A 16,623-nucleotide genomic window follows, 5' to 3' on the forward strand; every position below is an offset into this window, starting at 1 on the left:
AGGTACACAGGCCAGTGCGTGGAGGGTCTGTCTACTGGTGCAGGAAGAGAGGCACAGGGAGATTATGTGTACGGTGTGGACCATGGTGGGACCTTTGTTATCTGTCTTCTGTTATCGGGTTCTGCTCAGTGTTGAGCAGCCCCGGGAAGGGGGGTTCTTCTCACCTGAGCCTCCACTTCCTGTCTCCTGTGCAAACTCCAAGATGCAGATGTTGGATCCCACCACCACCTCCCTGGCCTGGGAAGGGCTTGACTTCCTTTGGCTCCTTCTCACCCCACCCCAGGGCAGTGAGATTCATAGAGTGCAGGGTGCAAAAGGCTCCAACTGGAAAACTCGATGTCAGATGGCAGCCATGTTCCCACAGCTTGATTACTCCTGATTGCAAAGCAGTGCCCACACAACCCAAGAACAAAGCCAGGTGGTCTTATGTCATGTATGACACATCCAGGGACCAGTGTTTCTTTGCTGGTGTCCCTCATCTTGAAGGGGCCAAGGGGAGGTCTGAGCACTCAGAAGTCCCTCAGGCAGCCTCAGGAGTCCATGTGAAGGGGGCTTGTGTCTGGGGAGTGCAAGAGGCAGCGTCGGCATCCCCCGGACGGGGTCAGTTCGTGCTCTCCAGCCTTGTCATGGCAGGCAGGTTGGGGTGAACCTCTTCTTGCCCATCTTGGCTAAAGGAGAGACACCCCTCAGTCCTCTGAGGGGGCACCTTCTGCCATCAGGGACCCAGTGGGGTGTGTGGGGAGGTACGTGGTTGTGCTGGTTGGGGCGAGGAATCAGGATCTCGGGGACCATAGCACAGGAGTGGGGAAACAAAGCATGGTATGAGGGCATCAGCAATGTGCTCAAATCCTGGAGGCAGCCTATAGGGGGGAGCTAGTGGGAGCTCTCAGATGGGAAGAGGGAGCTGTATTAGCAGAGCCCGCTTCTGCCATTATTCAGGTTTGGTTCTTCTTTCTGGTGGGCATTGCACAAGGAAGCTGATGTTTAAAGTGGGCTCTCTGGGTGGTGAAACAGAGTATCTAGGAGAGCTTCCAAGAGAGGGCATGGTCTGGAGGTTGGCAAAGGTCCCCCAAGAAGGTTGTAGGGTGAGCTAAATTAAAGGTTGGTGAGGGTCATCCCGTGGGTTCTTCAGACCAGAGGGTGCAGCCAGAAATTGTTTCCCAAATAGTTGTGGCGGTGGGGGGGTGGTGTGTGTCATGTCAGCGAGAGTGGAGGATGACAAGGGGAAAGGTCCCTGTAAATAAAACTGTCTAGTTACCATCTTGTCACAAGCCACTCTGCTTTGTGACATGGTTTGGTCCCACTTCAGACGGACCATGACTCCTTTTCCCCACACGGAGCTGAGAATAGATGTCTCCCTCCACCTTGCCCCTTTGTCTTCCACCCCACGACCAGCACACTCACCTGCACCAGATCCGGTGTGAGACGCTTGGCCTGCAGCCATTTCTGGAATCTTCTGGTTTTCCGCAGGATGCGCTCGATGCTGCAGGTTTCTGGGGCTGCTGCAGAGGCACAGATTCTCCTGTCTGAGATGTCACTCTGCTGTTTGCTGGCCAGTCTGGAGACCTCCACAGGGCGCCAGGTTTTGGAATCATCCGAGTAATTTGCAGGGTAAGAAGACAAGTATTCGGGAGGCAGTCCAAGAGGAGAGGCCAGCCAGCTGTCAAACCTAGAAGAAGGGCCCTTTTATTTTATTTATTTTATTCTTTTAATATATATATTTTTAAAGATGTGAAAAATTTATTTATTTGACAGAAAGAGAGAGAGCATGCACACAAGCAGGGGAAGCCGCAGGCAGAGGGACAGGGCGAAGCAGCTTTAGATTCTCTTGATACCCCATCCCCACTCACAGATGGGGAAACTGAGGGTTACAGAGCTTAAGGACCTCGCCCAAGTTCAGACAATACATTGCTGAGCAGAGGTGCAGATCCAGGGCCATCGGTCAGTAGAGCCCATGATCTTTCCCCTTCCTCAACATTGGTTCTAGAAACAGCCCACCCTCTGACTAATGGCTGGCTCTTGGAACCATAGTTCGTGACGAGGCTTCTGGGCCTGCACTCAGAGGGAAGCCACCCCGGGTGGCCCCCTCAGTCTTGCCTTTAGTCCAAAGATTAAAGTCATATCAGCCAAGTCACAGGAAACAGTGGCAGGTAAATTGTCACCACATTTCAAAGCCATCAGGGATCCAAGAAGTGTGTCATGTTACACAATGGCCCAATTGGTCCTTAGTCCCCTCCTAGGACCCTCATTGCTAGTTTCCTAGGCCCCACCTTGGCCCTTTTCTCCAGTGATTCTTCTGGCCACATTCCCATTAAGGGAGAATGTGAAATCTCCTTCTGATTATGTAGGGAAAATTAGAAAGGTAATGTTTGCTTTCATGATTAATCGTACTAGGCTTCTGAGATGTGATATGTATTTAATTGAAGTAAGAATCTGGAACTTCTTATTATTGGGCATTATTGGACCAACCCCATGATCATGACTTTTGGGGAAATGAGCATTTCGATTGGCCCCAGAGTCTACACTGCTTTGTTCTCTCACTTACGTGATGCAGCTTTACTCTAAGAGACTGCAAGATTATCGAAGAAGGTGCCCCAGGAGAACCTATCAATTAACATCTCCCACAACACAGTAGTGTCATTCAAACTTCCATGGAAGCAGGCTCAAAGAATTCTGTTCAAGAGGTCAAGATGGAGGGAAGTAGGAGGAGGCACCATTTCAACCTGTACCCTAAAGTGAGCTGATTACCTACCAAAGAACTCCGACCACCCATGAAATCAGCCTGAGATCAGAATTATACACGTCTGGATCTCTACAGGAGCAGAAGACGCCAGTGGCAGGTAAAGCAGACTGGGAGCAGCGGACTGATATCGGAAGATAAACAAAAGGGGGAGGGAGCCACCAGAGGTGACCGGTTGGAAAGTAACACCCCAACACGAGAGTGCCCTGCGTCTAGGGACCAGCATTAACTTGGAGTCTGGTTGAAAGCACTCAAAAAACAAAGAGCAAAGGATCGCGGGGGAGGGAAATAGTGGGAATCTGGGCGGTTAGGGTCAGGGACCTAAGTCCCCGGACCCAGGACAGCCTCCCCTGGCGCTGAGCCAGAGAGAGTGCGGTGGAGAAATCAGGTCTCCGTCCCTGAGCCAGCAGTGCACCTGACCCACCAGCGTGCCCGAGAACGAGTGGGGTCTGGCTCCCATGAGGGGCTGGGAGCCTGGCCAGACGGCAATCCTGAAATGCGCGCGTCCCACACCCTCCCTTGGGATAGGTGCTCATAGGTGCTAGCCTGGAGCTCTGGCATCCAGAAAAACCAGACATTCCCAGCCCAGGACAGTGGGAAAATCTCAGTATGCGATCTCTGCTCGGAACCTCTCTGGCGGTCTGGAGCTGCCTAGACAGCCACCGCTGCCCTGTTTTGGGTACAACGAGGAGCTCCTGCATCCCCAGGGACAGTGACTCAGAACTGACTCTGCCAGCAGCTTTTGCAAAACAGTCTGAGGCTTCTCTCTGAGAGGGAGATCGGGGTGCAGTTTGCTCTCCTCTAAACCTCCAAAAACCATCAAAAGCTGTCAAGGCGAGAGAAAACAGATGAAAGAACATAAAAACCCCCAGAGAACAAAAGCCTGAAAAAAACAGTTTCCTCAGAGCCCACCCCTTTGAGGGGAGCAGGAAGACCTAACTCAGGGAACATCTTTGTCTGAAAACCCACGTGGCAGGCCCCTCCCCCAGAAAACCAACCAGGAAGGAAGAAAAAAAAAAAAAGACTACAAGAGAACAACCACCACTACTTCATAAATACAACTTTTATTTTTAACTCTTTACCAATATTCTGGTTCTTTTTTTTTTTATACATACAGATAATTTTTTAACCTATTTACCATCACACTGAGATGTCCAGTACATCAAATTCTTTAATAACCTTCTAACCTGAACTTTTTGATACACACACCCATGTTTTTCTTTTGCTTTTCTATTTTTTAATTCTTTTTAATTTTAACTTAGTTTAGTCTAGTTTATTCTTTTTTAATTTTTATTTTCTACTATACATATAGAGTTAAACTTCAAGGTAATCCCCTTTCCCCAATCAATGCTACCCCTATAGGCAAACCAGTTTCTAATCCCCCTGTAACTTAGGAAAGTTGAGTCCCTTAACAAAAACATCAAGATACATTCAGGAAGAATCAAGATAAACTTCCTCACCCACACTGAGAATTTATAACCACTCTCCCAATTTTTCCTTCTGTCAGTGTTTCTGTGAATTTGTGTTTGTCCTGATAATATATAAATCTTATACTTGGGGTTCTTTCTGATGAGGTTCTTCCCTTTTTTTTGCTTATATATATATATTTTTTTCTCTTGTCGTATACTTTTATCAGTCTTTTTGTTTGTCTGTTTTTGTTTGTATATTTCATAAATCTTACCTTATGGCCCATTTGGGCTGAGCCTTCTCTTTTATCTTCCCCTTTTTCCCTGTCTCTCTCTCTCTCTCTCTTTTTTTTCCTTTTTTCTTTTCCCTTTTTTTTCCTTTCTTCTTCTCTATTTCTTTTTCTTTTCTTTTCTCTCTCATTTGGGTGGGGAACCCTGATTGCACGGAAGCGTTCCAGGGTGCACCTTGACTGCACCACAACCAATACATCCAGCTGCATCTGTTCAGTCATCTCTTACTAAAATGACTAGGAGGAGGAATACCCAACTGGAGAAAAATACAGAGGATGGACCTTCTGCAACAGAGCTAATGGCTATCGACATAGACAATATGTCAGAAAAGGAATTCAGACTAACAATTATCCAGGCAATAGCTAGGTTGGAGAAAGCCATGGATGACCAAACAGAATTGATTAGGGCATAACTGAAAGCCACCAGGGATGATGTTCACAATGTTAGGGCAGAACTGAAAGCCACCAGGGATGATGTTCAAAATGCTCTCAATGAGTTCCAATCTAATCTAAATTCTCTAAAAGCTAGGGTAACTGAGACAGAAGATAGAATTAGTGATCTGGAGGACAAACAGAGAGAAAGGATCAGGAGGAAGCCTGGAACAAACAGCTCAGAAACCACGAAAACAGAATAAGGGAAATAAATGATGCCATGAAACGTTCCAACGTCAGAATTATTGGAATCCCTGAAGGGGAGGAAAAAGAAAGAAGTCTAGAAGATACAGTGGAAGAAGTTGTCTATGAAAATTTTCCCAATCTCACGAATGGAAACAACGTTCATGTACTAGAGGCAGAGAGATTTCCTCCCAAGATTTTAGATTCTCGAAAGTCCTCAGGACACCTTATAGTTAAAATGAGGAATTACGTTTCATGACAGACCCTCTTAACAGCAGCTAGGACAAAGAAGATCCTTACATACAGAGGAAAGCCCATTAGAATAACATCAGACCTTTCCACAGAGACCTGGCAAGCCAGGAAGGGCTGGCAAAATATATTCAGAGTACTAAATGAGAAGAACATGCAATACTCTATCCAGCAATACTCTATCCAGCAAGACTGACATTTAAAATGGATGGAGAGATGAAGAGTTTCCAAGACTGGCAAGGCTTAAAAGACTATGCAATCACCAAGCCAACACTGCAGGAAATATTAAAGAGGGTCCTATAAAAGAGAAAAAATCCTAAGAATATCATTGAACAGAAATATAGAAACAATCTACAGACAGAAAGACTTCAAAGGTAACACGATGTCAATAAAAACCTATCTCTCAATAATCACTCTCAATGTGAATGGCCTAAATGCGCCCATAAAACGACACAGGATTGCAGATTGGATAAAACGACAGGACCCATCCATATATTGTCTACAAGAGACCCATTTTGAACCTAAGGATACACCCAGACTGAAAGTGAAGGGATGGAGAAGCATCTTTCATGCCAATGGGCCTCAAAAGAAGGCCGGGGTAGTGATTCTCATATCAGATAAATTAGATTTTAAACTAAAGACTGTAGTCAGAGATACAGAAGGACACTACATAATTCTTAAAGGGACTATCCGCCAAGATGATCTAACAATTGTGAATATCTATGCCCTCAATATGGGAGCACCCAATTACATAAGAAAACTATTAATCAAGATAAAGAGTCATATTGATATGAATACAATAATAGTAGGAGATCTTAATATGCCTCTCTCAGAAATAGGCAGATCATCGAAGCAGAAAATTAATAAAGAAATAAGAGCATTGAATGAAACATTGGACCAGATGGACCTCATAGACATATGCAGAACATTCCACCCTAAAACAACAGAATACTCATTCTTCTCAAGTGCACATGGAACCTTATCCAGAATAGACCACATACTGGGTCACAAAGCAGGACTCAACCGATACCAAAAGACTGACATTATTCCCTGCATATTCTCAGATCACAATGCTTTGAAACTGGAACTCAATCACAAGGAAAAGTTCAGAAGGAACTCAAACACCTGGAAGCTAAAGACCACCTTGCTTAAGAATGCTTGGATCAACCAGGAGATCAAAGATGAACTTAAACAATTCATGGAAACCAATGAGAATGAAGACACTTTGGTCCAAAACCTATGGGATACAGCAAAGGCAGTTCTAAGGGGGAAATACATAGCCATCCAAGCCTCCCTCAAAAAAATTGAAAAATCCAGAATACACCAGCTGTCTCTACACCTTAAAGAACTGGAGAATCAACAACAAATCAAACCAACTCCACATGCAAGAAGGGAAATAATCAAGATTAGAGCAGAGATCAATGAGGTAGAAACGAGAGATACAGTAGAACGTATCAATGAAACTAGAAGCTGGTTTTTTGAAAGAATCAATAAGATCGATAAACCATTGGCCACACAATCCAAAAGAAAAGAGAGAAAGCCCAAATTAATAAAATTATGAATGAAAAGGGAGAGATCACAACTAACACCAAGGAAATAGAAACAATCATCAGAAATTATTACCAACAGTTATATGCCAATAAGCTAAGCAACCTAGATGAAATGGATGCATTCCTGGAAAACTACAAACTCCCAAAATTGAACCAGGAAGAAATTGACAACCTGAATAGACTGATATCTAGTAACGAGATTGAAGCAGTGATCAAAAACCTCCCAAAAAACAAGAGCCCAGGACCTGACGGATTCCCTGGGGAATTCTACCAAACTTTCAAAGAATAAATAACCCCAATTCTCCTGAATCTGTTCAAAAGAAATGAAGCAGAAGGACAACTTCCAGACTCTTTTTATGAAGCCAGCATTACCTTGATCCCCAAATCAGGCAAAGACCCTACCAAAAAGGAGAATTTCAGACCAGTATCACTGATGAATATGGATGCAAAGATTCTCAACAAGATCCTAGCAAACAGGATCCAGCAGCACATTAAAAAGATTATCCACCATGACCAGGTGGGATTCATCCCTGGGTTGCAAGGTTGGTTCAACATTCACAAATCAATCAATGTGATAGAACAAATCAATAAGAGAAGAGAGAAGAACCACATGGTCCTCTCAATTGATGCAGAAAAAGCATTTGACAAAATCCAGGATCCGTTCCTGATGAAAACGCTTCAAAGTATAGGGATAGAGGGAACATTCCTGAACTTCATAAAGTCTATCTATGAAAGACCCACAGCAAATATCATCCTCAATGGGAAAAAGCTTGCAGCCTTCCCGTTGAGATCAGGAACACGACAAGGATGCCCACTCTCACCACTCTTGTTCAACATACTATTAGAAGTCCTAGCAATGGCTATCAGACAACAAAGAGAAATAAAAGGTATCCAAATTGGCAAGGAAGAAGTCAAACTCTCTCTCTTCGCAGATGACATGATTCTTTATATGGAAAACCCCAAAGACTCCACCCCCAAACTACTAGAACTCATACAGCAATTCAGTAACGTGGCAGGATACAAAGTCAATGTACAGAAATCAGTGGCTTTCTTATACAGTAACAATGAAAATACAGAAAGGGAAATTAGAGAATTGATTCCATTTACTATAGCACCAAGAACCATAAGATACCTGGGAATAAACCTAACCAAAGAGGCAAAGGACCTGTACTTGAGGAACTACAGAACACTCATGAAAGAAATTGAAGAAGACACAAAAAGATGGAAGACTGTTCCATGCTCTTGGATTGGAAGAATAAACATTGTTAAAATGTCTATACTGCCTAGAGCAATCTATACTTTTAATGCCATTCTGATCAAAATTCCACCAGTATTTTTCAAAAAGCTGGAGCAAATAATCCTAAAATTTGTATGGAATCACAAGAGACCCCGAATTGCTAAGGAAATGTTGAAAACCAAAAACAAAACTGGTGGCATCACGTTACCCGATTTCAAGCTTTACTACAAAGCTGTGATCACCAAGACAGCGTGGTACGGGCATAAAAACAGACACATAGACCAGTGGAACAGAGTGGAGAGCCCAGATATGGACCCTCAACTCTATGGTCAAATAATCTTCGACAAAACAGGACAAAATATACAATGGAAAAAAGACAGTCTCTTCAATAAATGGTGCTGGGAAAACTGGACAGCGATATGTAGAAGAATGAAACTCGACCATTCTCTTACACTGTACACAAAGATAAACTCGAAATGGATAAAAGACCTCAACGTGAGACAGGAATCCATCAGAATCCTAGAGGAGAACATAGGCAGTAACCTCTTCGATATCAGCCACAGCAACTTTTTTCAAGATATGTCTCCAAAGGCCAAGGAAACAAAAGTGAAAATGAACTTTTGGGACTTCATCAAGATCAAAAGCTTCTGCACAGCAAAGGAAACAGTCAACAAAACAAAAAGGCAACCCACGGAATGGGAGAAGATATTTGCAAATGACAGTACACACAAAAGGTTGATATCCAGGATCTATAAAGAACTTCTCAAACTCAACACACACAAAACAGATAATCATATCAAAAAATGGGCAGAAGATATGAACAGACACTTCTCCAACGAAGACATACAAATGGCTATCAGACACACTAGCCATCAGGGAGATTCAAATTAAAACCACATTGAGATACCACCTGACACCAGTTAGAATGGCCAAAATTAGCAAGACAGGAAACAATGTGTGTTGGAGAGGATGTGGAGAAAGGGGAACCCTCTTACATTGTTGGTGGGAATGCAAGTTAGTGCAGCCACTTTGGAGAACAGTGTGGAGATTCCTCAAGAAATTAAGAATAGAGCTTCCCCATGACCCTGCAATTGCCCTGCTGCGTATTTACCCCAAAGATACAAATGTAGTGAAAAGAAGGGCCATCTGTACCCCAATGTTTATTGCAGCAATGGCTACGGTCGCCAAACTGTGGAAAGAACCAAGATGCCCTTCAACGGATGAATGGATAAGGAAGATGTGGTCCATATACACAATGGAGTATTATGCCTTCATCAGAAGGGATGAATACCCAACTTTTGTAGCAACATGGACGGGACTGGAAGAGATTATGCTGAGCGAAATAGGTCAAGCAGAGAGAGTCAAGTATCATATGGTCTCACTTATTTGTGGAGCATAACAAATAACATGGAGGACATGGGGAGATGGAGAGGAGAGGGAGTTGAGGGAAACTGGAAGGGGAGATGAACCATGAGAGACTATGGACTCTGAAAAATAACCAGAGGGTTTTGAAGGGGCAGGGGGGTGGGAGGTTGAGAAACCAGGTGGTGGATAATAGGGAGGGCACGTACTGCATGGAGCACTGGGTGTGATGCCAAAACAATGAACACTGTTATGCTGTAAATAAACAAATAAAAAAAAAGAATTCTGTTCAAGAATATTGCTCCAGGGGCGCCTGGGTGGCTCAGCGGGTTAAGCCTCTGCCTTCGGCTCAGGTCATGATCCCAGGGTCCTGGGATCGAGCCCCGCATTGGACTCTCTGCTCAGCGGGGAGCCTGCTTCCCTTCCTCTCTCTCTCTCTACCTCTCTGCCTACTTGTGATCTCTGTCAAATAAATAAATAAATAAATAAATAATCTTTAAAAAAAAGAATATTTCTACAAATCTACTTAAAAAGGTGAAATATTGTGGTGCGCCTGGGTGGCTCAGTCAGTTGAGTAAACATCTGTCTTCGGCTCAGGTCATGATGCTGGGGTCCTGGGATCAAGCCCTGCGTTGGGCTTCCTGCTCAGTGGGGATCCTGCTTCTCCCTCTCCTTCGGCCTTTCCCCAGCTCATGCTCCGTCTCTCAAATAAGTAAATAAAATCTTAAAAAAATTAAAAGATGAAACATTGTAAACAAGCAGTGAGTCAATTTTACCAGCTTTCTTAGGACAACCATTGGGAATGATCCTCCCCTCTAAGAGGATAACGAAGGGCAGAGGGCCCCGAGGCAGGGCTATCTGCTTGTTTCCTATAGCTGCTCTTGTTCCTGAGGGGTTTAACCCCTTGAAAGGCCTGTGACCAAGGATTTATGATCGGTAACTCTCTTAGACATCGATTGTCACAACACACATGTATGAAACACTTAGGCATGCCAGTCACTGTGCTAAATGCTTCATGTGTAATTATTCAGTTAAACCTGGCAGTGAACCTGTGAAGTCAGTAGTATTCTTAATCATACAGATGAGGAAACTGAGGCACAGAGAAGTAATTTGTCCAACGTCATACAACCAGTCATTGGAGGGAGCAGCATTCAAGACTCCGGAACTCACAATCTCAAGTGCTTTGCCATGGCCTAGTCCCCTGTCATCCTTTATATGACTTCGTTTGTGGGAACAGATTGGTAGGTAACATTTTTAGGGGCCGTAGCTAGCAGTATCATAGTTTCCAGAGCTGGAAGTAAGCAAAAAGTTCATGTGGTCCCATCCACCCAAGCCCCTCAACATGGAGGACAGGGTGGAGGTGTGGGGCAGAGCGACAGTGCTGCAATAATAAATAATAAAAAGTGCTGCAAGAGAATAAAACACTCTTTTCTCTAGCATGTTTCTCATGTTTGCATCCCATCAAACACTAAGTTTGTAGACATGCCTTCTTAAATATTTCTTGCCTCCCTTTCTTCTCCATCCCTCAGTTCTGCCTAGAACTCTTAAAGCATCCAGCGTCTTCCCAAAAGCTCTCAGGACACCTGTCACACTACTTAGAGTGGTTCACAGCGTTCTTTGTGGGACCATCTCCTGCTGCTCCCCCTTCCAACCTTGTTTTTTCTCACGGAAATCAGTGATCATCCTGGGCTAAGCCATGTCATTTTGCACCTCAGAGCCTCCACTCACCAGATCATGTGCCCATCCCTTTGTCTGAGATACTTTCTTCCATTTTCCCAGTGTCATCACTGTTTTCCCAGTGGAAAGTAAACTCCTGCAGGGCTACAACGGGGCTTCCTTCAACTTGATCACTCCGTACCTAGCAGAGGGCTGGGTGTGAAGTTAGTGCCCAGTGCATGTTAGTTGGATGGATGGATGGATGGATGTGTATTTGGATGTACAGAGGGATGATAAGTGAATGAAGGGAAACGTGGAGGGCTAGCTGGGTGACTGGCTGCAGAGGGATGGTTGGGTGGAAGGATGCATGAACGGATGCTTGAATGAATGGGTTAATGAGTAGATGGGTGCATGCGTGGATGATGGGACGTGTACATGGATGCTTTTGCCATAAACTCTGGGGCCCTGGGTCACCTGGGTGGCTCAGTGGGTTAAAGCCTCTGCCTTCAGCTCAGGTCATGATCCCAGGGTCCTGGGATCAAGCCCCACATCGGGCTCTCTGCTCAGCGGGGAGCCTGCTTCTCCCTCTCTCTCTCTCTGCCTGCCTCTCTGCCTACTGTGATCTCTGTCTGTCAAATAAATGGATAAAATCTCTAAAAAAAAAAAACCTCTGGGGCCCTGCAGCTCCTGAGACCCCGACTTAATTCCAGAAAGTGAGTTAAAGCAATAATTACTATGATCTTCTGAGATGAAAGAGACAGATGAGGGCAAGGGAGAAGAGAAGGCAAAAGCGAGCCTAATGATTTACTTATTTTACTGCGACCCCTCCACTACTTAGAAGTATTTAAACTTCCTTTAAGACTTTGGGAGTTGGGGGGGATGGGGGATGCAAGTCCAGGTGAGTACAGGAAGGAAGAGCAGGGAAAGCACCTGTCTTGGTGAGAGGCCAGGAATCCCTAGGAGTAATTCTTATCAGAAATACTGCTGTCAAGTCCCCCGCCTCCACCTTTCTCTCCAACCTATAACCTGCACATAGATGAATTCTGATCGATCAGTTTCCTGGTCGATCTCGCCAGCTGGCACAATCAATTTCACAGGTAGGTATGTTTTCAGCAGGAAGACTATGTCAATCAGGTTTACTCTTTTTTTCTGGCTTCCCTTAACTCTTTTTCATTCAGGACTTGAAGGTTGACACAGAACGCATGGGGAAACTGGTACCCAAAACATGGAAATGTTCAAAGGTCAACGGTTGGGTATGGGAAGCAACAGATTTATCATTAGCGTTCTTGCCAAAGAGAAGATAAGGGTTAGGAGGAAAGATGCGTTCATCTGAGAGTTTGGCTGGGCTTTTTCCTAATGTTATCATCATAGTCATTTGTTAAAATATTTGGAAAATATTTGGAGATGAACAAGAGGAACACTCTTAGAAAGAGAGGTGAAGATATGAACTTACAATTTAGCAAACGAGGAATAGAAATGGCCCATACTATATGTTGGCTAATTGAATTTAAATTAAAAAAGTAATTAATTAATTAATTAAATTAAAAAATAAATTAATTTAAAGAAACGAATTCTACAAGCCCACCCCTTAAAAGAAATGACCAGTAAGTCTGAAAAAAAGGCTCAACTCAGAAGACACACAAACTAAGAATAGCAGTAATATTAAATATTTATGAGCGTGCAAGAAGTGAGCTCTATAGGTAGAAGTCTCCATTTAGAGATATAGACATATATAAAGTCTCCTAAAAATGCACTATATTTTGTGACCCAGAATTTGTCATTTTTGGGAATCTGCCATAGGAATTTATGATTGATGTGCACAAAAATCTAGCAATAAGAATGTTCAACATAACACTGTTTATAATACTGAAAAGAAAAAAAATACCTAGCTGTCTCACAGCAGTGGATTAGTTAAATTACGGTTGACTGATGTGATTGAATACTGCAAAGCCATTAAAAATCAAATTGTGGTTTTATCATTTGCAACTATCTTCTCCCATTTGGTGGGTTGTTTTTTTGTTTTGTCTTGTTGCTGGTTTCCTTTGCTGTGCAAAGGCTTTTTGTTTTGGTGCAGTCCCAAAAGTTTAATTTTACTTTTGTTTTCCTTGCCAAAAGAGACAATCTAGAAAAATGCCTCTATGGCTGACATTGAAGAATAGTTAGTAATGTGGAAATGTGTCCTGACATACTGTTAAGTTAAAGTTTACAGAAAAGTGTACAGAGGATGATCACATTTTTGCTGAAAAAAATTTTAAATCCATACTTAGAAAAAAGTGGCAAGGATATTTAATGAAGGAGGAATTATACATGATTTTCATTTTGTGCTTTCTTCAATATTTTTTGAAAATTCTAAAATAAATAGACATTACTTTTAAAATAAAGAAACAGTTGCTTCTGCTGTAAGGAACTATAAACAAGTCCACGTCCCCACAACCACTCACTGTCTCTCTCTGCAGCTGAACTTGAGGAATGTACATTCTCAACGTGGACAGCCCTAAACCCCAACCTGCCCCACCCAGTGCTTTCCTGCCTGTCTCTGGACACATCCCTTTCGGACGCACATGGAACATAAATTCTGAGGGAGCTGAGGTAATATCCTGAACTTGAATGGAATACAAACCCATGTGGGGAAATGTTCCCTGAATTTGGCCAATACCTGCGTGGTGAGAAATATTTCATTTATTGCCACTTGGCGAAGAGTCAACTATATGATTCATATACTCTTGTTTAGTTGCCTTGAGGAGGATGTGATCCTGGGACTTGCCTGTTGACTCTCATCCTGGCCCTCTATCCTGTCAGAAAAATCTGTCCGTGTTCTCTCGCCTTCTTTCTCTGAGGAATCAGCCCCACTTCATCCATGTTCTTGGTCCTCCCATCCCATTTCTTAGGCGGGATGGCAATCTTGTGTTCACTTTCAACATTCCCATCTTTTTGTCACACTGAGTTGGTCAACAAAATGACTTCTCTAGCTGAACCCACTGGCATCCTTCCTGCCCTGCTTTGTTCCCACTGACCTTTCTCCTGGGCTAGGAGAACTGACCTGGCTGCCCCTGCCAACGTCAACCAATCCATCCTGCACACTGCTTTCTTTTTTAAAATTATTATTATTTTTAATTTTTTTAAAAAATTATTTATTTGAGAGTGAAAGAGAGTGCATGAGCAGGGTGGCAGGGGGAGGGGCAGAGGGAGAAGAAGCAGACTCCCCACTGAGCAGGAAGCCTGCGGTGGTGCTCCAATCCGGGACCCTGAGATCATGACATGAATCAAAGGCAGACTCACATTGCCTTCCAGAAGATTCTTCCAAAACACAAGTCTCATCTTATCTCTACCCCACTAAACTCCTTTGCCATTGCCTGCAATAGAGTTTTGCCAATTGGAAAGTCTTTCAACTTTCACCATTAGAGATGCCTTCAAAAAAGACCTAATAGGGAAAGTCCACATCAATACGATATCTATCATCTCGCAAAATTTCCACATTTTTGATTGATATTTTCCGTTCATTATATCTGTTTAGTAACTTAATTGAATAATCAAATATGTCTTCGGTTAATACAGACTGAAAATCAAATTATTGTAAATTAATGCTTTTTGTTTGGTCACCAAATCTTACATGCCTCAGATAGGTTCCTGGAGGAGGGCTGAGGAGAAAAGTCCTATTACAAAAGATCTTGAAGAGGCGGGGAACTGCTGGCCCACGGGTGAAGGTCTCAATTTCTCGGCATGACATTCGAGGCCCTTTCCCCATCTGCCTCTTCCAATAGCCTCCTTCTGCCACTCCTCCACATTGGCCCCATGCTCCAACCTCTAAGTGCTTCTCTCCTCTCCCCACACCCTGGGCCATTGCTTTAGCTGGTCCTTCTACCTTAAGCTTGTCTCCTAAATTTTGGCTCATCCTTTAAATGTCTTGCTCTGAATGCTTTCTCTGGCCCCCATTTAGAATTAATATCCCCCTTCCTTAGAACTCCCGGAGGTCCTGTACATTTCAGGCCACATCTTATTATTGTTATTTATAACATGGCTCTCTCCTCCTGAGCCCCTCGAGGGCAATGACCACGAGTTACAGCAATGCCATTGGAGCACCTACTGGGTCTTGACTGTTGTCAAGACTCATTGACTCTGTACTGACAGGCTTGAACTCCAGAGTGCGATACTATCCTTCGGTGAGATCCAAATGCATCACCATTCACTAAACTTGGGTTTTCCTCTGGATCAGAAAAATTGGTTTCGAAACTTTGGAGTAAACTGCCCTGGTTTGAATCCCAGATCTGCCCCTTACTAGGTGGTGACCTTCGGTAAGTCACTTAATCTTGCTCTGGTCACTCTCTGAGTAATGAGTGCTAAACATTAACGTTCCAGGATGGTGATGCGGAGAGAATAAAAAATAAGCTTTAAAATGTCTGTCACCTAGTAGGCCTTCTATTAATTCTATTTCCCTCTTTTTATGAGGAATGAACTTGGTAAACTCAATGATCCCGGCTACTCCATTCATAGAAAAGAACACTTTAAGATCCTACTTCAAAAGAAAACTTTGGATTTAGCATTTAGGGCTAGCACTCAGTTTCATTCCTTTTCCCCCTCCTCACCCCAACTTCAACCCATCACTGCTCTGATTACATGACTTCGCTTCAGCTCCCCCCCGAAATTGCCTCCTGGCCATCATCAAGCGAAGGGAACAGGAGTTTGCCCCTCCAAGTTATTGAAGGGAGATTCTGACCTTATTTCTTCTTTAAAGAACTTCTTGCAAATTGATGTCCCGATGCAGGCATTGCATTTATCAAGACCGAGGAAAGTCCTTCCAAAACTGTAGCTGGTTCTGCTTCGGGGCACCAGAGAAGGAGAGGGAGAAGCCAGCGAGGAAAGAGAACCGCTCAGGGCTGAGACCCACAGCAGCAACACCAGGCGGCCCGGGCAGAGGGCGACCGCCTTGGGCCCCAGCTGGGGCTCCATCTCCCACTCCGGGTTCCCGCCCGCAACCTTCAGCTGCTCACTCAGAGCTGCGCAGGTCTAGGGATTGGCAAAAGAGAGGGGGCTGGGTCTCGGGCAATGACCCCATCTCAGCTTCCCCAATTTCTGTTTGAGGATGCTAAGGAGCTTGGGGCTAATGGGGCTGGAGAGGAGGTGAGGAAGTCCATGGAGGATGCTGATAACACCGTTTCCAGAGTTACTCTTCCTCTGTCTGGGGCGGCTGCCTCAGGCTGGGGAAGGGCTGACTGGCAGATTTAGGGAAGGACAATGGTCAGGGCTTCCCTGTGCAGTCCTTTCGACAAACACAGGATATCCTGGCTGGGCAGGAAAGGTCCATTCAGGATGTGTGTCCGACCTGGATTCCACCTGGGAGTTACAAAGGACCCTGAAAGTCTCCACCCTCCACTGTTTCAGTTCTGGGCACATCTGTCCGTATTCGTGCGCGTGCCCCCACACCCTAGTTACATCTCTCCGTGTGGATCCCTCTCTCTCCTTCACACACACACACACACACACACACACACACACAAAACACACAAGTGTTAGGTCTGTT

General features: G+C 44.2%; 1 protein-coding gene across 1 annotated transcript in view; it reads right to left on the reverse strand.

The window, feature by feature from the left end:
• The window catches only part of DIPK2B (divergent protein kinase domain 2B), a 42,355-nt gene extending 26,139 nt beyond the window's left edge, over positions 1-16,216 (reverse strand). The window contains exons 1-2 of the mRNA XM_045996310.1: positions 15,820-16,216; positions 1,405-1,669 (exon numbers count right to left, since the gene is read on the reverse strand). Coding sequence (XP_045852266.1) covers positions 1,405-1,669; positions 15,820-16,052 — 498 coding nt within the window. The 5' untranslated portion in view covers positions 16,053-16,216. The remainder of the gene's footprint in view (positions 1-1,404; positions 1,670-15,819) is intronic.
• Positions 16,217-16,623: the final 407 nt, after the last annotated feature.

Source organism: Meles meles, chromosome X (assembly GCF_922984935.1).
Source record: "Meles meles chromosome X, mMelMel3.1 paternal haplotype, whole genome shotgun sequence".
Classification (NCBI taxonomy): domain Eukaryota; kingdom Metazoa; phylum Chordata; class Mammalia; order Carnivora; family Mustelidae; genus Meles; species Meles meles.